The sequence below is a fragment of the Panthera uncia genome, chromosome F2, assembly GCF_023721935.1.
Source record: "Panthera uncia isolate 11264 chromosome F2, Puncia_PCG_1.0, whole genome shotgun sequence".
Lineage (NCBI taxonomy): Eukaryota > Metazoa > Chordata > Mammalia > Carnivora > Felidae > Panthera > Panthera uncia.
In genome coordinates, this window is record NC_064812.1 from 62,366,132 (window position 1) to 62,388,368 (window position 22,237).

General features: G+C 43.1%; 1 protein-coding gene across 1 annotated transcript; it reads left to right on the top strand.

Annotated features, from left to right (window-relative positions):
- Positions 1–408: 408 nt before the first annotated feature.
- Positions 409–17,402, top strand: PRDM14 (PR/SET domain 14). The gene is made up of 7 exons (XM_049633296.1): positions 409–1,126; positions 1,697–1,750; positions 1,839–1,996; positions 3,153–3,423; positions 7,916–8,118; positions 14,280–14,381; positions 17,175–17,402. The coding sequence occupies exons 1-7, from the start codon at positions 424–426 to the stop codon at positions 17,400–17,402; spliced, it is 1,719 nt and encodes a 572-aa protein (XP_049489253.1). The 5' UTR covers positions 409–423.
- Positions 17,403–22,237: the final 4,835 nt, after the last annotated feature.

A 22,237-nucleotide genomic window follows, 5' to 3' on the forward strand; every position in this document is an offset into this window, starting at 1 on the left:
CTTTCGTTGGACAGAGAAGGCGGAAGAGGGAACTTAAAATTTGCAGGAGCCGGGTTTGGGGCGAGATGTAGAGAGTAGGTTGTTGGAAACCATCTGTGCTTGGTCGGGGTGCGTTTGGAGAGGGAAGGCAAAAGCGACTCTTACCAGGAACTTGGAGTGGAGCAAGATCCCGGAAGATTTTCGTTTGGGGTTTTGTGTGTTTGTTTGCATTGCGGTTTTGTTCTGTTTTGTTTTGTTTTGTTTTGTTTTGTTTGTGGGGTAGGGCTTGCGAGATCGAGTTGGGAGGTTTAGGCGATTCCCTTCGACCCGGGGCTAGCTCGGATGATAGAGGGTAGGCAGGGAGGAGCAGGGTCGCAGCGCCCTGCGCACCTCACTCGGCTGCGCTTGCTTTCCTGCAGACCCGCCGCGCGCTGTGCCCCCAGGATGGCTCTGCGGCGGCCAGGTGAGGCCGGACCCCAGGGCAAGATGTGCTATCCTCCTGAGAGGCTCCAGGGCGGCCCCCAACACCTGGACGCCTACTACACGCCTTTCTCGCCCTATGGCCACTATGCGAACATGCTAACCGCTGCGGAGGAAGATTTCCAACCTTTCCCGCAGCTGGAGGCCGCCGTGACTGCAACCCACGCTATGCCCCCCTTTGCCTTCCGGCCCGCGCCTCTCTTGCTGAGCACCAGCCTGGCTCTGCAGAGGGAGCCGCTCTACGACCTGCCCTGCTACAGCAAGCTGCCACCGTGGTCCCCAATTCCCCACCTCCCCAGAGAGGTGCCGCACTTCCTCAACAGCAGCCGCGAGTATGCAGGCGCCACCGGTGAAGACTTGGGCCATACTGGTGGCCGAAGTGACAGTGGCCAGTGCTGTGGACCTGAAATTTTAATGCCGCCGCCGGCTGTGAATGCTTCCCTGTTCCCTGAGGGGGTGAAGGCCTCCCAGTTATTATCTTGCTCCCCCAGCAAGCGGTCTGAGGAGGGCTCCAAACCCCTGAACCAACAAGGGAAATCATCTCACCGCTACCACTTCACCCAGGAGGACCTGCAGTTAGTTCTGTTCGGGGTCATTCCCAGCCTGGATCACTCAGCCCCTCTGCACCACGCGGTTTCCGGTTTCCTGGTCCCCACGGACGGCTCTGGTAAAGGTGGTCACGTCGGGCAGGAGTCGGGTTGGATGGGAATAGAGATGGGAGGAGGAGTGGGGAAGGAGCACTTCAAGGTGGATATGAGACGGCCCAAGTCCAGCGGGGAAGTGTGGATATTTCCCATCAGGATGGAGCCCTCACTTCTGAGGCTGTACTTGCTTTAATGCTTGATTCCTAAGGTTGGCTTTAGTGAAGGAGGGAGAAGAGAGACATGGCTCACATAGTGGATGTCAGCTGGGATCAGATTCTACCGGGATAATGCAAGGTAGCTCCACTAGGGCCTCACGCAATTCATACTGGGAGTCCCAGTTTAGCCATCTATCTATCTCCACCTTATTCAAAATCAGCATTATCTCTGCTTCTCAAGTTCTTTAAATTTGCAAAACGGGGTTAATTACATAACCTTGCAGGGGCTGTTCTGAGTCTCAAAGGAGAAATTTTATACGTAAAAGGAGCAGGAAAAATATAAAGGATAAATCAACATTAAACTAAGGATAATGGTTACCTCTAAGAAGTAGGGAGGGAAACACCTTATGAAAAATAAAATCTTAACCCCTTTTCTAGGATCTGATTCTCTTTGTCGAACTCTGGATAAAGACTCCCTTCAACTACCAGAAGGTAAGCAGGGTCTTTGGCTTGGGTTTCTGTCCTGATGTAATGCAGTCAGTTGCCTCATTGGCTTTCCTGCCTCGGGCTTTTCCCCTAGGTCTCTGCCTCAAGCAGACGATGTTTGGTGAGGTGCGGCATTTTGGTGTATTCTGCAGTAGCCTTGTTGCCAAAGGAGTCAGATTTGGACCCTTTCAAGGTAAAGTGGTCAACGCCAGTGAAGTCAAGACCTATGGAGACAATTCTCTGATGTGGGAGGTAAATAAATATGCTTCTGGTGGGTTGACAAAGTGGGAAATGAAGCCAGTGGAAAACAGTGTCAGCCTCTGGCCCCGTGGGAGGGGGTCACTCTGCTTCTGTGCTGCCTGTTTTACAGTATAAAGAGAAGGGAAGAGAGACGCCTGGGTGGCTCAGTTGGCTGAGCTTCTGACTTCCGCTCAGGTCATGATCTCACGGTTTGTGGGTTCAAGCCCCTGCATCGGTGTAGAGCCTGCTTCGGATCCTCTGCCCCCTCTCTCTACCCCTCCGCAGCTCGTGTTCTCACTTTCTCTCTCTCTTTCTCTCTCTCAAAATAAATAAATAAACTTAAAAAAAAGAGAGAGAAGGAAAGGTAGATATTCACTCCATTAAGATAGCACCTCTAAGTGAATTCTTTGTGTTTCCTGATGCCTTAAATTGTTTTAATCTGTGAAGATTATCAATGGAATATACATATTGAAGAGTTAATATTTATCTTTGTTTATGGGCAAAACCAAATGGTTTAAATGTTATACAGTGCTGATGAGAATATGCCAAAGAGAATAAAAACAAATTTTTAAATTTGATATCATCTGCCTATGAAATTAGCTATGGGTTTTTAAAAACTGATACTCTTGACTGTGTTTGGGGCATGCTGGTAGGACTCCAGTTTGTTAGAATATATCAGGTACCTCCCCTTGACCCTGAATTCCTACTTCTAGGAATATAGGGCAGGAGTGTAATCTGAAATTCAGACCCTGTGGAAGATGTTAATCACAAGGTTGCTGATAACAACAAAACATTGGAGACTGTGGAATTGCCAAGAGCAGAGAAAGAATTACATGCATGACAACCAGGTTGGGAAAAAGCACAAAACTAATTGGTTGTCTTTAAGTTGGGAATTAAATGCAAACTTCTCTAGTTCCCCTTTTCTCTGCTTATGGAATTAAGATACTATAGAAATTTGGAAATTAAAGTGATGAAAGTAAGAACCTTTAAGAATGTCACAGCACCGATAGAGATAAGCTAATACATCTATTTGGGCTTAATAATGTTAATAATAAGTATATTCAGTGGACTCAAGCATGAGATTTGGACTATAAATTTTAATAAGTAATTTTATAGGTTAGGCACAAAGAAAAAGCGCATTTTAAACTTTACGTTTCATTTTTTTTAGATCTTCGAAGATGGTCATTTGAGCCACTTCATAGATGGAAAAGGAGGTGCGGGGAACTGGATGGCCTACGTCAACTGCGCCCGTTTCCCCAAGGAGCAGAACCTGGTTGCGGTGCAGTGTCAGGGGCAGATATTTTACGAGAGCTGCAAGGATATCTGCCAGAACCAAGAGCTCCTTGTGTGGTATGGAGACTGCTATGAAAAGTTTTTAGACATTCCCATGAGCCTTCAGGTCACAGAGCAGGGGAAGCCGGTGCCTGGGCCCTCTGAAGGTGAGTGCACGCCTTTGCCTTTCCCAGTGAGGCTCTTCTAGTAGAAGGACTTGGCACATGAACCACACCCTCCTGCAGCATCCCCGCTGACTTGCGGGGCGCCCCCTTCGCAGAGGCTAATACAGGGGAGACTAAACTGAGGATGTCTCTAACAAGGGGGGCACTACCCAGCGAAAGGAAAATGCCCTTATCTTTCCACAGCTGCTGAGGCTACTAATATTCACAAGGAAACCTTTTCTTCTTCCCCATCACCTCCTCTCAGAGGAAAAAGTAAATAAAGGCCAAATACATGGATGCAACTTCTTCCCTAGGTGAGCCAGTTTCTGATTCATCTCTGCTCAGGCTAACACAGCTGATGACTCCATCAAAGCTCTTAGAGCAGTGTTTTTCAAGTAGGGGTTGCAGTATCTTAATGTGGGAAATCAATTTAGTGGTTTAGACCATCTTTAAAGAAAAAAAAAAAGAATTAGAATAGAGTAGAATAGAAAATATCGATGTGAATCTCAAGTATTGTTTGGTGAAGTTTGATTACAAGTGGAGATGTGTGGTATACTGAGTCTCAAATATAAAATATATTTCCTACTGTGGATCTTCCTCCCCTTGGAGAAGTATTGAGTTAGACTCTCACTCTCAGATTTTAATGTGGGTGTTGACTACCTGGGGATCTTGGAAAGATGCAGATTCTCATTCAGGGCTGGGACGACCTAAGATTCTGCATTTCTATCAAGCTTCCTGGGGAGGCTGATGCTGTTGGCCCCTGGACCACATGAGAAGGTTGAGGAGCCAGAGAACCACCAACCCACTGTCTGGGGATGAGCCTCTGGGATTTGCAAATTCTCTGAGTGATTTTTACATACACAAAAGCTTGGGAATCCCGATCTGGTGGGTGGGATGAGTTAAATGCAAAATGTATGTAATAGGGTGGAAGACCACCTTATTATGTTATAATAAGTGTGATAAGTAACAGAAAAAAAGAAGTACATTTGCATTCATCACACAATACAGTGATTGTATGCGTGCACATTTCCCTTGCAAACATAGACCCTTTGGTGCAGGAAATAATCCTCAACACCTTCATATCCCTTTCTCCTGGATCTTAGTGTGTATTGAAGGGAAGCAGAAGACATTAGGACTAATGCAGGGAAAGCTGCTTAGAGGTGGAAGGAAATATAGGGTGTGTTAGGCTGGGAGAGGGAAGGAAATTTGGCTTTGGGGAATAGGGAAGCCAGGGGGAAGGACACGCTCACTGGGATTAGGAAGTGAATAATGAACAGGCTCTTGTTTCAAGAGTCCAAATTATGAGGGCCTCTCGGAATCAGTTGGGTAAACCATCTATCTTCCTGCTACCCCAATGAGCGGATAGTGTGGGGGTAAAGTCGGGGGTGGTGGTGAGATGGTGGGACTCTCTAAAGTCCGTGGACCTCACACTTACCTCATACTTAGGGAAGTCTTCCAGAAAGACTTCCAAAATGTACTGATTGTTTTTGAAATAAAACTGAAGAATACATTTGAGAAAATATACACATGCTCAATAACTCACAAGATACAATCATCTTTTTGAAAAAGTATTTAACACTATTATTGGCTATTACAATGATCATAACTTTTGATTTCTCAGTAATACGCTTCTGGAAATTTGTCTTCAGAAAATGGTCCAGAAGGGCAAGCTTTGCCCAGGAAGGTTTTTACAATGGAACCGTCCCTATTAATGAAAAATCACAAACAACCTAAATGTTCAATAGTAGAGTAATTGTTATGTATATGGTGATATATTAACATATAGAATAATATGCAGAAATCAGAAATCCCCATCTGGTGATAACAGGGAAGGATGAGGGCTTATGATAGTAAATGGGGTTAAAATAATATATTTGGGACAGTGTATGGAAGGAAATTGGTAAACAGCTTAATTTGTTGGAAAGAATTATGGATGAATTAATTTGTTTTCTGTTAATGAATAGTTTTGAATAGGATTAAAAAGGAAAGAAAAATCGAAATTCTTCTGTCCTGTCAAAGAACTTTTCCTCAAAGTCTTTTGGTGAGGAATGATGGGAACTTCCTTCCCCCTTTAACGTCTTGAGTGGGAGGGAAGAGTCTGGACCCTATGTGGGCGGGTTATTTGAGTATGCAAGCCTGTGGAGTGTGTGTTTTGGGGGATGGAGGTGTGGAATGTGAAGACAGCTCTTAATTGTTACCAAACTCTAAACTGTGGAGGGGCAGAAAGTAGCATTGTCGAGACTGGAAAACCCCTTGGCTAAAAAGAGGAGTTGACTGAGGTTGGGGAGTGGGGGTGGGGAGGATGAAGAAGGAAAGGGAACAGGATGAAGTTATCAGGTTAAGTTAAATTTCCAAAGACCTGAGCAGAAAATGCAGACAAGTGAGCCCTAATTAGTTAGCAAAGGTGGAGTCTTATTTTTGCCTAAGTGGTTGTTCTCATGCAGACTCCCTATCGAACCATTATTCTGAATTTTGGTGTGCTCTAGTGCTTTGATTTGTAAAGGTCACTGATCCAGTCTTGTAGACCCTCTCTTCCCACCGTAGGAAGCAGGAAGGCCAGGCCATTCTGACCAATGAAAATTCTAGTGCTGAGCTAAAACCATCCCAGCAAGGGACTTCTGAGAGTATTAGCACCTCAATGAAAGTGATAGACGTGCCAGGCGGTGGACCATCCTGGGGATGGCAGTTGCCTTCCTGGTTATTTACTTAATGAATGGTTTATTTCCTTAGCCACCTGTTAAACGTGCCTGGGAGGTAGTTGTCAACTAACAAAGCTCCTGATGGATAGCTTCCCTGCTGTCCTGATGCTAAAAAGATTTCCATCTACAGACTCCTGCATATACTTATTCCTGGCCCTTCTCTCTTTCTCTCTGGGGCCAGACAATGAGGTCTCAGTGATGCATTCACAGTCAAAGCCACTTGATCCTCTGGAATCCAGAGTGTCCTCAGCAGGGAGGCTTTTGTAGGTGGCCCCTGTCCCCTCCTCTCCCCCCAACACATAGACACCCCTGGACCTGGGACCTCCCTTGCTAGAGTCGGCTGAACCCTCTCTAACCTCTCTCCCCCTCCCTTCATTGATAAAAACAGATTTACCTTTCTGGATCTTGTGTATCACTCAGTGATAGTATCACTCTTTGGTAAGAACTCAATAAATGATAGGATTAAATTAATCATCATGGTAACCCTATAAATACAAGGGAAGGCAAGATATTGTCAGCCTTACTCCATACATGTTGGTTCCAGCTCTGGAATCTTTTCCAAAGGAGAAGTAAACTGTGAGCTAAACAAATGCCTAAGACTTCATAAAAGGGGCCAAATGGAGCAGCTCTTGTGAAGCCTAGGAAGTAAGCAATTGGTGTCCATCATGGCCTGAGGTGAACTGCTTTGAACTTAGAGCTTGGGCTGATCTGAAAGGGACACGATAGGTATGTTTTGGTATATTAACCCAGCCTTGTAACACGTGCCAGTCAGAAGTGGCTTCAAGAACTGTGGTGTCGAGGGGCACCTGAGTGGCTCAGTCGCTTAAGTGTCCGACTTCAGCTCAGGTCATGATCTCATAGTTCATGAGTTCAAGCCCCGAGTCAGGCTCTGTGCTGACAGCTCAGAGCCTGGAGCATGCTTCACATTCTGTCTTCCTCTCTCCTTGCCCCTCCCACGCTCAAGCTCTGTCTCTCTTTAAAAAATAGATAAACGCTAAAAAAATTAAAAAATAAATAAAAAGAACTTTCGGATTGAACTGCTCTTAAATAGGGCTGGAGGCAGGGCTAAATTAATAGACTGGAGAAACATAGCAAAGCATGGAAAACATGAAGACTTCAAACCCTGATCGAACTGATTGGAAAGTAATTAAACATACGTGTATACACATATGTATTTCTTTAAGGAATAAGTTCATTGTTTAGGCATGACAACGACAATACGTTTACTACTTTTTAAAAGTATTATATTTTAAAGATTGCAGTTTGAGGCATTTATGAACCAAATGATAATTAGTATTGAAATAGTCACAGAGGGAAGTGATCTAAATGAAAACAAAATTGGCTATAAGTTGATCGTTGTCAAAGCTTGGTGTTGAGTGCACGGGGGATTGTTAGTGCATTAGTTTGATTTAGTATATGTTTAAAGTATTCTGTGATAAAAGGTTTTTTAAAAAATCCTGTTGGAGAGGGCCGCCTGGGTGGCTGAGTCAGTTAAGTGTCTGACTTCGGCTCAGGTCATGATCTCATGGTTCATGAGTTCGATCCCCGCATCGGGCTCTGTGCTGACAGGTCAGAGCCTGGAGCCTGCTTTGGATTCTGTGTCTCCCTCTCTCTCTGCCCCTCCCCCACTCACGTTATGTGTGTGTGTGTGTGTGTGTGTGTGTGTCTCTCTCTCTCTCTCTCAAAAATAAATAAACATGAAAAAACATTTTTTTTTTTTAATCCTGCTGGAGGAAATAATAATGAGGGAAGGTAGCTGACAAAGCCCCTGGCACTTATCCTCCTGTGTTTGACAGAGTCTACAGAAGGCTACAGATGTGAAAGATGTGGAAAAGTATTTACCTACAAATATTACAGAGATAAGCACCTCAAATACACCCCTTGTGTGGACAAGGGTGACAGGAAATTTCCCTGCTCTCTCTGCACACGATCCTTTGAGAAGCGGGACCGGCTCCGGATCCACGTCCTTCACGTGCATGAGAAGCACCGGCCTCACAAGGTAAGAAGTCCGGCGACGAATGATGGGTGGCCCGTTACTCACATTGCTTTCCTGCTCCTTTCTCAAACCCCTGAAGACACAGTGAGGGTCCCCTGGATGTGAGTTGCTGGGACACCGTGCCTGACGATGTAGGGTCTGTGAAGAAAGGGACGTGCCGTGGAGGGGCAGACAGGAGCTACCGCGTCACAGTGCTGGAACGGATGCATGAGGTTGAGAAGACACAAAGGAAGGGTGTCCACTTCTACCTGGAGACGTGGGTTATGAAAGGCCTCACAGAAGAGGTGGCCTTGAGCCTAGTCTAGAAGGACAAGGGGATGTCTGATTTATGTCAGAGGCAGAGTTGGTTGAGGAGGGGGAGAGGGTCGAGATGTTCCGAGCAAGAAGGAGCCTGGCATGTGCTTTTAGATCACTGTACGTTGTTCCATCATCTGTGCAGGCATATTGACCATTGTAGATAAGGATGAGGCAGAGGCATGGCCCAAAGAATGGAAGGCATCTGTGGCATGCCAAGGATTTTGTCAGGAAGAAAAGCAACAATGGCCATAGGAGCCATTTTCTGCTATTCCGGATATCTGGTTGCTCTGCCGGACTTGGTGAAAAAAAGTGCATGCACCATTGAGCCTGTTTAGAAGAAAGGATGGGACTTAGGTGCAGACAGACATGGGTGTGGCTCCCAGCCCTGTCGAACTGGCTGATGAGGCTACCACCTGAGCGACCCCAGAGTCCCAGTTCTGTTCACTTGAAAAGTGAGAGTAATCTTCATAAAACTGCCCTTATCTTCCCCCACTGGTGGATCTTACCTGTTCACGGCTAAGCTTGCAGGGAAATCCCAGTCACTATATTACTTACTCCTAGAAAGTTTGAGGATTTTTACAATAATCATGTGTTATCTTGCTCGACAAAAGACATTTAACACAATGAGTTTTCAACAACCCCTTGGTGGTCCAGATCTACAAAGATGTCCACACCAACCCAGTCCCCTCCAAATACCACTTCCCACAGAAAAGCACATACTTACCAGGATTCTAAGAACATTTGAAGTATAAGACAGTGAAATTACTGGGGTGCCTGGGTGGCTTAGTTGGTTAAGCGGCTGACTCTTGAGTTCAGCTCAGGTCATGATCTCAAGGTTCATTAGTTCAAGCCCCATGTCAGGCTCTGTGCTGGCAGCACAGAGCCTGCTTGGGATTCTCTCTCTCTCTCTCTCTCTCTCTCTCTCTCTCTCTGCCCCTCGTCCCCTTCTCGTGCTTTTTCATGCTCTCTCTCAAAATAAACATTTTAAAAAGTGATAAATTTATTTCTAATTTTTACTGTTTAACGTGGGAAAAGAATGTATGTTTGGTAAATATATTTTGGACAAAACAAAAGCCTCCTGATATGCCATGACCCAAGTTAAGACATTTAAGGTGTAATGTTTTTCTCTATGTGTATGTGTACATTTATGTATTTTTAACATACTTGGGGATATTCTGAGGCTAGTTTTCTGACTTAACACAACATCATGAGTCATTTATAAACATAGTAATGGCGGCATCAGTATATATTAGATGGATGTGCTATCATTGATTTAACCAGTCTTCTGCTTTGTGATTTTTCCCCCCAGTGCTGCTGTGGTGAACAATATTATATACAAGTCATTATCTCTGTTATCCATGTCTGATGATTTCTTTGGGATAGATTCCTAGAAGTAGAAAAACTGGGTCAAAGGGTGTATACAATTTGAAGACTCTTGAATCGAGGCACTAAACTGTCTTCCAGAGAATGTGTCGATTTGTAGTCCCGCCCCGGTTGGGGGCTTGTGTATGTAGTAGGCAGCACCAGGTCTCCTGCAATGCTACTGTCCTTCTTTACATTGTCATTATGATAGACGGAAACGGTATCTTGCTTTACTTTGCATTTTAATTAATGTGGTCTAAATGTTTAAACTATATTTTATTGGCACATTGTATTTGTCTTGTGATTTATCAATTTATGTCCTTGGAAAAGATTTCTATTGCTACATGTTTTAGTAATAATGTTTTACAAGGTATATTGTATCAGTTCTGGGTTGGAGTTTTTTCACATCTTTATGTTCCTGAAATTGGAGTGTGTTCAACAAGTGACGATATGCCACCATTCCAATTGGTGGCATTTTCTTTGTTAGCACAAAAAATAATGGTGGATCTTACAGCTGATGAGATACACCATTTGGGCTGTTGGTCAGATTTGCTGCAGCCACAAGACCAGAGAGGGTGTTGGTTAACAAAGGAGAAACTATCGGATTTGTTTTTGTTTTTCAGTAAAAAGAATCGAAGAAAAGGTTATCAGAGCTCGATCAAGGTATTTCTGCTAGAAAGTTGGCTAGGTCATTTGCTTAAACTCTGAGGACGGTGTTGGTCTTGAGTCGGGGTTTGAGTGGAGAAGCTGTACTCGGATGCTGCCATCTTTTTTTTTTTAATGTTTATTTATTTTTGAGAGGTGTGTGTGTGTGTGTGCGCGCGCGCGCGCGTGTGCACGAGGAGAGGGGCAGAGAGAGGGAGATAGGATCTGATCTGAAGTCTCTGTGCTGAGAGCAGAGAGCTGATGTGGGGCTTGAATTCATGAATGTGAGATCATGATCTGAGCCAAAGTCAGTTGCTTAACCGACTGAGCCACCCAGGTACCACAGGTGCTGCCATCTTTGAGACTGAGGGACCGTAGACCAGGCTGTCAGTAGATGACAGAGACGAGAAAGAAGGCATGGAAGCTGGTCAGAGTGAAGTGAGGAGTTGGGTTTTATGGTAGAGTGGAGAAAGAAACATTTTTTAAACTGGCAATAGAAGAGGATGGGTCCTGTGTCCTCAGTGTTCCCACAGTTCTTCTTTAGTGATCTTCTCTTTGCAAACTCTCCCTGAGTGGTCTTGTGTCTTTTATTATGACTATAAGTAGCATTTCACCTTGGATGTCCATCCCTGGCCAAGAGCTCTGACCTGAGCTCACGAAGCATGTATCTAGCTGCATTCTAAGTATGTCAACCTGAATTTCTCATGGCACTCCTTTTCTTATTTTTACTGGTAAGCATTTTTTAATGCTCTTACAGTTTTCTTTATTTTATATACTTAAGTTTGAGTACTGAACTTCTAAGGTGATAAAATATATTTAATTTTTTCAAAAACTTGAACAAAACATTTAATTTAAGTTGAAAAGAAGGGGAAAAAATATCTCTGGTGAAACATACCTGCAGAAGTTAAGATAAATAATTTTTTTTTAAAAAAAACCAACCAGTTTCTGAAAAAGAATTGACAATTAGAAGATGCTGAGTGGGGCGCCTGGGTGGCGCAGTCAGTCAAGTGTCCGATTCAGCTCAGGTCACCATCTCGCGGTCCGTGAGTTCGAGCCCCGCGTCAGGCTCTGGGCTGATGGCTCAGAGCCTGGAGCCTGCTTCCGATTCTGTGTCTCCTTCTCTTTCTGCCCCTCCCCCCTTCATGCTCTGTCTCTCTCTGTCTCAAAAATAAATAAACGTCAAAAAAAAAAATTAAAAAAAAAAAAAGAAGATGCTGAGTGTACAACCAAAAATGAAAAACCCTGTATTGTCACCCCTATATCCAGCATTTAAAACTTAAATGTACCTCCTTTTCATATAATTTGTCGAGCAAAATTAATGAAGAACACAAATAAATGACAGAGGAAATCCCTGTAGTTCATAACAATGAGTCCCAAAAGTTTATACGTGAATTTGGGATCTCAGCCCTCTCCAACCTCCTAAAATTCCTGACCAATGGAGCGAAGGCTTTATTTTTCCAGAAAGCATCATTGCTTATAGTCTATCAATTGCTCAAAATTATGCCAGACTTTTTACTTTCTTTGTATTTTGTTTTTGACTTCCCCCTAAGCTTTTTGTTTTTGCTGGGATTTCTAATTACAAGAGGTAAATATAGTTTCTTAATTGTGTAAAATGATATTTACATCCTTGTTGAAAGCATTCTTCATGGAGCTTATTCAGATTTGAACCAGGTGCTTTCTAGGCCTGTGAACTGTCATTATTTGGATAGTTTTCATCACCTTTCTGAATTAGTTCCACTGATTTTTACATCTCACTCTCCTTCTCTCTTGATTTCCAATTTTCAAAAACCTTCAAGGCATCTTTCCATTTACTCTTATCATTTGATATCAATCTGGTTCTTGATTATTTATAAATAACTGGGTTTTTTCTTTATGGAATTTGTTATTTATCTTTGGAGTTCTGAAAAAATTAAAAAAAAAATTTTTTTTTAACGTTTATTCATCTTTAAGAGAGAGAGACAGAGTGTGAGTGGAGGAGGGGCAGAGACAGAGGGAGACAGAATGTGAAGCAGGCTCCAGGATCTGAGCTGTCAGCACAGAGCCCGACATGGGGCTTGAACCCACAGACCATGAGATCATGACCTGAGCATGACCTAAGTCAGACGCTTAACCAACTGAGCCACCCACATGCCCCTGGAGTTCTAAAATTTTAACAGAACGTGCCAAGTTGGATGTCTTTTTCTTTTTGTCCTGCTTTGTAATCAGTGAAGTACAAAGTAGTCTTTCCATTTGAAGGCATAAGTCCTAAACTGAAAGGAATTTTCTTGTTCATTCTTTGATTATTATGTCTTCTAGATCTTTATTTTCTCCTGGAACTTCTTTTGGCCAGATACTAGCTACCTCCTTGTGCTTAACATTTTTGTTCTTTTTTCTGAAGTTTTTTTTTTTGTTGTTGTTGTTGTTGTTGTTGTTGTTTGCTTGTTTTTAATTTATAGAGAGAGAGCACACTGAGCAGGGGAGAGGGGCTAAGAGAGAGAAAATCTTAAGCTGATCATGGAGCCTGATGTGGGGCTCGATCCCACGACCCTAGGCTCATGACCTGAGCCAAAATCAAGAGTCAGACACTCATCCGACTGAGCCACCCAGGCTTAACTTTTAAATTTTTTTGCTCCCCATTCTCAGAGTCCCCTAATCTTATTTTCCAAATCATGTATTTAGTCTTTATATTTGATCTGTTCTTTTTTGTAGTATTAACTCAAACACTTGACTTTTTGTGCTAGCAATCATAGTAATGATAACAAATGCTCATTATTAAAACCTCAAACAGCACAGAAAAGTTAGAGAAGACTTTTAAAATCTACCCCAGGGGCGCCTGGGTGGCTCAGTCGGTTAAGCGGCCGACTTCGGCTCAGGTCACGATCTCGCGGTCCGTGAGTTCGAGCCCCACGTCGGGCTCTGGGCTGACAGCTCAGAGCCTGGAGCCTGTTTCAGATTCTGTGTCTCCCTCTCTCTGACCCTCCCCCGTTCATGCTCTGTCTCTCTCTGTCTCAAAAATAGAAAATAAAACGTTAAAAAAAAAAAAAGGTTGTAAATTTGAAAAACGTTTCTTTAAAAAAAAAAAAAATAAATAAATAAAATAAAATCTACCCCAAACATATCCTCTCTCCTGTGTGTGCACATAAGCACACCTGAGGACCAGGGCGTGGAGGCAAAATATGTTCCTTTACCTGGTTCGGGATCCTAGAGAAGATTCAGCAGTTGTCATGAGGGTCAAGAGCACAGAGAAACGACATGAACCTTTGACAGCAGGTGAACACATGCTGCATCACATGCTTTTACTGGACTCCCAAACTGGTACTTTTTTGTAGGTACAATGTGTCTCAGACCACCTGCCACCTGTGTTGCCATCTGGTGCTCCATAATCATCAGCACACCCACTAGCTTTTTAGCTCCTTGTCTCTAGCAAAGTGTCGAGCACATAGTAGGTACTCCATAAATACTTGTTGAATTAACTGGGTGGTGCCCATCAAGAAAAGCAGGAGACAAAGGGTCCAAGTTTAACTGACTTGCTCTGGTCACACAGCTACTTGTTGACAGAGCAGGACTAATTCAGTCTTCTCTTCCTGTTCACTTCCCACCTTGTACATCTGAAGCAGCTGACAGCCAGAGACTTTAGAGGAATTATGGAAAGCCACAGCATTGAGCAGGCTCTGGACCAGAACTCATGCTTCCAGATTCTTCCGATGTAGCCCTGGGTCGTCTTTCTACTACTTTAATTAGACCCCTCAGCCTGAGTCTACTTGATCCTCTGCCTACAGACATACGCAAGATAAATAGAATATTTTACCTCTTACTCCCAGATAAACATAATGGTAAAATGAAGACGTGATTGTTAACTGCATGTTTCTTTTACACCTTAGTGTTCTACGTGTGGGAAATGTTTCTCTCAGTCTTCCAGCCTAAACAAACACACGAGAGTCCACTCTGGAGACAGACCATACCAGTGTGTATACTGCACAAAGGTAAATGGAATCTCCTTCCAAGGGATCTGCCTTGAGCCCCGTTTGGATGTTCATGGCTAAGAACTTGAAGCATAAAGCCTGGCTTATAAGGAGTTCTTGGTTAGTCCATCATCAGCCCAAACCCCATTTCCACCCCTAAATATGTTCCAGTTTGCTTAAGATGATCAGACACGATCTCCTACTGCCAAGTTGGCATTTGGGTCACGTGTAATGAAACACACCCCGCAGGGTTGTCTGGATTCAGTCGGTAGAACATACGACTCTTGATGTTTGAGTCGGAGTTCAAGCCCCATGTTAGATGTAGAGATTACTTAAATAAATAAACTTAAAAAATCCTTTTTTTTAAAGAAATACACCCCTGATTTACAGACAGCCCTGATGATTGCAGACACAATTACATAATATTAAAGAGCACAAACTCCTCTATCTTTCTAGAGCAACATTGCTGAAATGGAATCTAATGTACATTATACAGAATATTGAATGATTAAAATGAAGACACAAATATGTAAATATGTAGTTAGGAGTTGCTGGAATAGAAACAATGGTTTGACCATGCTTTAGAAATTATACCAAAACATCTCATGTCCTGTTTTGATGATAAACATCTGTGCTGCCCAATGCTTAGTGAGCCATTAACCATATGTGGCTATTTAATTTAATAAAAATGAAATAAAATGGAAAGTTCAGTAATTTGGTTGCACTATGCACATTTCAAGTGCTCAATAGCCCCATGTGGCTGCTGACCACCAAATTGGATAGCACGGACACAACATTTCCATCATTGCAGCAAGTCCTATTGCATAGGAATAGATTGATTCTGTCATCAGTTTTATATAATAAAGCCATAAAAGGAATATAGGCTGTCTTAGGGGGAGGTCTAAACCTCCCACAGAAGGATAAAACATTGAGCGCACCAGACTTGGGGAAACCTACTGCCCAAGAAATTGTGGGTCAATAGAATGGTCATAATCAACATGGCGAAATGAGGCTGAGCCAGAAGTAGACCATGTGGAGCCAGCACAAACTGAAGGAAGGTGACCATGGATTTGTGTGAAAAAAGCAGCCTCTCCTGAGGAATAAATTCTGTCCAGGATTTCCAGAGCAGGGTCAGAATAACTCCACAACACATTCTGTTTCTGGAGTTCTTACTCTGATCCCTACCTTGTAACTTCTAACTAACCTGGTACGGAGAGATGTTCTGAAAGGGAACTAAATATTTGGCCTCCCAGTTGACACATTAGACTTCAGTTACTTAAGCTGATGAAGACTGACCATGTGTGGGTGTTCAGGCAGGGACAGCTTATGAACCTGACTAGGCAGTGACCCAACTCCACATGTGCCCAGACACCCCGTGGTCCAGTGCTTCTCTCTCAGCCCCCCAAATCCGAGGTCACCAGTTTAACCAGTGTTTTATATCACAGTCAATGGACCCCAAAATGAAGTCATTACGTCTCATCGTTTTTTATTTATTTTTTTGGGACAGAGAGAGACAGAGCATGAACGGGGGAGGGGCAGAGAGAGAGGGAGACACAGAATCGGAAACAGGCTCCAGGCTCCGAGCCATCAGCCCAGAGCCTGATGCGGGGCTCGAACTCACGGACCGCGAGATCGTGACCTGGCTGAAGTCGGACGCCTAACCGACTGCGCCATCCAGGCGCCCCGAAGTCATTACGTCTCTAATATACCACTTGAAGGTGACAAGTGGTACTGAAATGAATGAGGGAAAGAACAGAAGTGGCCAAGAAAAGATACGTAAACACAGCAAAGTACTTGGGGATCTAAAATGTGACAACCATTCTGAAGAAATTTGGCAGTTTCACTAAAAACTAAACTTGGTAACTGCCATACAACCCAGCAGTTGTCCTCCTGGTCACTTACCTTAGACATGAAGGTTTATATCTTTACACAAAAACCTGTGCACAAATGCTTGTAGCAGCTTTATTCATGAGAACCCACACTGGAAACAACCCAGATGTCCTTCAACGGGTAAGTGATTGAACAGACTGGGCACATCCACACCAGGGAGAGCTACCCGGCAATAGAAACGGCATGAGCTGTTGTCCACACACCAGCCTCAAAAATGAACAGTTAGCGGTTGTTAGGGCTGAAAAGAAAAAAGTGGGAGTGAGAGGGATCAGTATGGCTCTAAAAGGGCAACGTGAGGGGTCGTCATGATAAAATTGTTCTGTATCTTTACTACCAACATCAGAATCCTGGTTGTGATACTGTACCGTAGTTCTCCAAGAGGTACCACTGAGGGAAACTCTGTAAAGGGTACACAGAATCTCTAATATTTCTTAAGACTGCCTGTGAGTAAGCAATCACCTGAAAACGTTTTAAGTTTACAAAAAGAAGACACTGGGGTGCCTGGCTGGCTCGGTCCGTGGAGCGTGCGACTCTTGGTCGTGGGGTTATAAATTCAAGCCTTGTGTTGGGTGGAGAGATATCCTAAAAATAAAATCTTTAAAAAAAGAAGAAACCAATAGGATACTGTTTTATGCAAGACCGTGGCCAATACGAACTACTCCTCTAATGCACGTTCTCTTGGTGTGGTCCTGGGTCCACCTGCATTGGAATTGCTTGTTTATACGCAGGGTCCTGAGCCTCATGTCTGTCATGTCCTTTTGTTATTGAGACCGCTACTGTTGACGAAGAGTGCTCCATAGCCTTAAAACCCAGATTCATCTATTGGAGAACTAAGGGTCAGTGACGTTGGCGTTAACCCCTTTGTCTAGTTGGCTGTGCAGGTGATGGAAGTTTACTTTTTCTTCTGCTGTCTGTTCTCTGCAGAGGTTCACTGCCTCCAGCATCCTCCGCACGCATATCAGGCAGCACTCAGGGGAGAAGCCCTTCAAATGCAAGTACTGTGGTAAATCTTTTGCATCCCACGCCGCCCATGACAGCCACGTCCGTCGCTCGCACAAGGAAGATGAGGGCTGCTCCTGCAGCATCTGTGGAAAAACCTTCCAGGATCAAGAAGCGTTCTACTCCCACACGAAGCTTCACGAAGGCTACTAGCCCTCAGTATGGGGACAATGTAAAAACTAAATGCTAGGATTCTGTCTTTGTTTTCCTTGCTTATGGGTGTGTCCTACGAACAGATGATAGTTTTACTAAGATGAGAAACAGAAAAATGGAACCGGCCAAAAAGCTGATTTCACCAGCTTTCACAGAAATGTTCTTCACAATTTTTAACAAGAATGGAATTTTGGTGAATTTACCTAAAAGTAGTGAACGCTGACTATTCATAGAGAGCTTCAGGGTCTGGAAACTCAACACAAACCCTGAGGGAGGGACTGGGAGTAGAGTTTGATTTTTGTGATGAAAAAGACCTTTTCTCTATTTGTTTTAGACCCCCAGTTGTCATGCCTGTGGCCATCACCTGGTCTATTCTTCATAGAATAAATTCTTTAAAAGTTCATTCAACTCCAAGCTTCCTTAGTATTGTAACTGTTTGGACATAGATTAGTCTGCCATCTTTCTTGTATTTATTTTAAACCCTTAGTTCCCACCCTCCCCCCATCACATGACAAATGCAGGTTAATTTGTTCAGCACCACACAGAATTACTACGGACACAGAAGTTACGTATTCACGCCATCATCTGTGAGCTTTGTAATTGGGGAAGAAAAATTATTGCCAAATGAGAAAAGACTTAAAAATTGCAATAGACTAAAAAATTAAGTGTTTTTATATTGCTCTAGTTTCAAACCTGATTTCATTCCTGATGACGGCACAAGTGGAATTTTTTTCAGTCCTAATTAATTAGCCTGTTCATACTCTATTTAGAATGTAGAAAGAAGAGGCCCACCGAAAAGAAAAATGTGCTGTATCACTTATCACGAGGCTGATGCAAGCCTTGGGGAATGTCTTCTAATATGTGAGTGACCACAAACTGATTGCACGTGGGTAATATTAGCCAACATTTCTAAATGAGCACGAACCCTGGGAAATGGTACTGAGCTCGCCATTTATGGATAAGGAAATCGAGGCCGAGGGTAAGGAGGTGATGCAGCGGTCGCCTCCAAGGGACAAAGCCAGGTGGGCCCAGCTCCGCCACTCAGCCTCTTACCAAACCAGCATGTTCCATTATGAATCCTGCTAAGGATACAGCGTTTTCCCATCAACTAACCCATTCTTCCCCAAATTAAAGCAAACAGCACCACACGTTTAAATATTCTACATGGAACATTTGAGACCAGAATAAAAGTGTTTCGTAGGCGACCAGAGCTACTAAGCTAGAATGTCACATCCCCAGCCATGGTGGTATTGACCGTCTAGGATTTTCCTTCACCCCTTATCCATGGTCCACAGCTCTCAAAATGGAGCAAATTCAATATAGAACAGATGCCCCATCCAGAGGGAGGCTCCCAGCTGTAGCAGAGTCCTTTGAGAAAGAGATGTAGTGCAGGTGGAAAAGCAGTGACAGATTTTCCTCTGGGGAATCCTTTGCTGCCTTGACTAGGTCTTGGTAATTTATCCTAATGGGAATGTGCCCTGTTGTTTTAGGACTGTTTTAGTTCATGTTAATTAAGTCAGAACAATGGTCTTTTGAAAAGACTGGGACTCATCCTGTAATTAGGCAGCCTTTCTTTGACTGCTAGTTCATTTTAAAATCAAACGGGTAAAAGCAAGACATCAGGAACTCAGTGATGTGGATTTTTTTCACTAGTTGAATAATTCAAATTAAGTACTCTGTTCTTTGAACAAGCATGGTAGCAAAGGAAGGTGTGGGGTTTTTTTGTTTTTTGTTTTTTGCTTTTTTGTGTGTTTTTTTGTTTTCCCTTTTTCTAACAGGGCATGCAAAATAATAGAATATTTGGGACCAAGCAGGCTTAATCTGACCTACTTCCACAAAGTTTGGGTCATCCTGATTGTGTTACATACCTCAATTTTTTGTTTGGAAAATGCAGTCAGTTCACAACATCCTTCTTTAATAATTACCTTAAGCTCTTTTGTGTTTATTTAAAATGTGTATCTTATCTATTTTTTTTTTTAAAGTAAGCTTTGCACCCAACATGGGGCTTGAACTCACCACCCTGAGAGAGAACAAGAGTCACATGCTCTACCGACTAGCTGGCCAGACGCCCTGAAATGTGTATCTCATCTATTTTTAAAGATAATTTGAGTCAGCTTATAACGATAATTTTTAAAAGACTAGGACAGTCAGAGTAGAAGACCAGCCATTACATAAAAGTAGAATGAAATGAAAGCTCGGCACAGATACAGCTACACTGACTGGATATTGGCTGGACATAACACATAGGATACAGATTTTGGAGGTGGACAAACTTGTATTTGTTTACCGTGTTCTCATTTAATTCATTTAATTTCTGAGGCTTAACATTCTCCTCTGTAAAATAATGTCATTGTAGGGTGGTGTTGAGAAGATTGAATAAAAGGAGGTGACTCTCATTATGGGGGATACTTAATAAATCTATTTCCTTTCTCTTGTAAGTCAGGCAAACGGATGATGGAATTCTGCAAATTTCATTGTTGATAGATAGCCTTTCCTTCAGTGGGTCTCAAAACGTGTGATTCCTGAAGACGCAGTGTCAACATCACCTGGGGACTGGTTAGAAAGGCAGATTCCCTAGCCCTACCCAGTGTCTAGCGAATCAGGACTTCTGGGGGTGGGGCCCAGCAATCGATATTAAAGTTTGAGAACCGTGGCTGCATTTGATTTCTCTTCCTAGTCCTTGCAGCACGGCAGTGGGTAAAACTGAGTAGCTGGGTGACTTGGCAAAACCACAGATGCTGTTCACTAAGAGAACCATTAGAACGCAGATGGCAGGCACAACAGCAGTCTTCCTTGGGAAAATGGGTGCCAAAGCAACACTGTTGGAAATGTGGAACTTTCTGCAGCTATGACCTGACGATGGAATGTAGAAAGCTTCTCATGACTCATCTCCCCTTTGCCTGACTGACAAGGGAAAGGAAATAGATTCTCTGGTTGTATTTCTTTTCCCAATCTAAGTCAGATGATAAATATCTGTTCATTCATTAGAGTTTTTTAAAAAATGTATAAGAAAGGGCATCTGAACTCTGGAAAAATAAGGAGGCTCAAAGTAAAGTGGAATTCATGATATTGATGAGGCTCTTAATGGGCCCTCAGGGTGTCCTTCTAGGACTGGGAGAAGTTGCCAGTTGCAACGAACAAAGCCATCAAAACGGACAGATGCTTGGGACCTCTGTGAGGCCTGCGGTAAGCAAGGCATTGTAGCCATAAAGTCATAGCTCCATTTGTACCCAAGTAGTGCCGGGCACGTTGGGGGTTGGAGGAACTGCCATTCACAATATGTTAAACATAAGATCACAATTACTGTCCCAGAACATCTATTATCGGTGAGTCTAATTTTGACATCACAGGTCGCACAGTATTTCATTCATGGTAGTTTTAAGTACTTTGAGAGTTACTTATGACTTTTTAGGGGCAGGAGTTGCACCGAACTCTGATTTCTTGGACCCTATCCAAAGGTCAGGAGAACAAATTTCTACACCAAATTACTTCAATAGAAACGTGTGACTGGAGGAGCACCTGGCTGGCTCAGTTGGTGGAGTGTGCAGCTCTTGATCTCGGGGTTGTAGTTTTGAGCCGCACATTGGGTATAGAGATTACTTAAAAACAAAATCTTAGGGGTGCCTGGGTGGCTCAGTTGGTTAAGCGTCTGACTTTGGCTCAGGTCATGGTCTCACGGTCTGTCGGTTTGAGCCCACGTCAGGCTCTGCGCTGACAGCTCAGAGCCTGGAGCCTGCTTCAGATTCTGTGTCTCCCTCTCTCTCTGTCCCTCCCCTGTTCATGCTCTGTCTCTCTCTCTCTCTCAGAAATAAACATTAAAAAAAAAAAATCTTAAAGGAGCACCTGGGTGGCTCAGTCAGTTGAGCATCTGACTGACTCTTGATTTTGGCTCATGTCATGATCCCAGGGTTGTGAGATCAAAGCTCCTCGTGTTGGGCTCTGTGCTAAGCATGCAGCCTGCCTGAAATTCTCTCTCTTCCTCTACACCTGTCCCCATTCGTGCATGCACACACTCGCACTCTCTCTTTTTCTCAATAAAATCGTTTTAAAAAAAGAAAAACTTTTTTCAAATTTTATTTTATTTTTATTTACATTTGAGATGGGGGAGGGGCAGAGAGCAAGAGAGAGAGTCCCAAACATGCTCCTGGTTGTCAGCTCAGAGCCCGGTGCAGAGCTCAAACTCACAAACCATGACCTGAAACCAAGAGTCTGACTCTTCCCTGACTGAGCCACCCAAGCTCCCCAAGAAAAGAAACATTTAACTAGAACATCATTTCACAGAGCTTTTTCATTGATTGACCTCCAACAAAATAGAATAACCAGAATTTTTAAGGAAGAATAGTGTTAATAATATAAAATAGAGATAAACTTCTCCCTCCTTGATAATCTCTTCATAGAGTATGGGAATCTCACAGAAAACAATAGTTTTCTGTATTATTGTAAGAGGTTATACAAGAAATAACAAGTGCATGAAACTCATTTATTGTTGCAAAGAATTTTTACTTTATTGCTTTGTTGACTTAAAGTGACGGGTAAAATATGGCATTTTGAAATGAGATATTTAGCACTTATTGCCACTAAGGTAGAGAACGTTCAGGGAGAAGATTGTGGTTTTATTTTTGCATCTGTTCTCGGAGTAAAATATACTTTCACGGTCACTTTTTCATCTTAAGCTATCTCGAGATTTTTGTGATCTCCTATATTAAAAAGTGGGGTAAATTGTGTGTGTGTGTGTGTGTGTGTGTGTGTGTGTGTTAACAAGTAAATTCTATCTATACGTTTGTGAAATTGGATTTGGATTTCTTTCTAAGATGGTACCTTTAGTTGAAAGCAGT

Excerpts from the sequence above, each read along its gene's own strand:
- PRDM14 (XM_049633296.1), top strand. The coding sequence starts at position 424 with ATGGCTCTGCGGCGGCCAGGTGAGGCCGGACCCCAGGGCAAGATGTGC. Across the intron at positions 1,127-1,696 it reads GGTCCCCACGGACGGCTCTG|GATCTGATTCTCTTTGTCGA; the intron begins GTAAAGGTGGTC and ends CCCCTTTTCTAG. Across the intron at positions 3,424-7,915 it reads GGTGCCTGGGCCCTCTGAAG|AGTCTACAGAAGGCTACAGA; the intron begins GTGAGTGCACGC and ends TGTGTTTGACAG.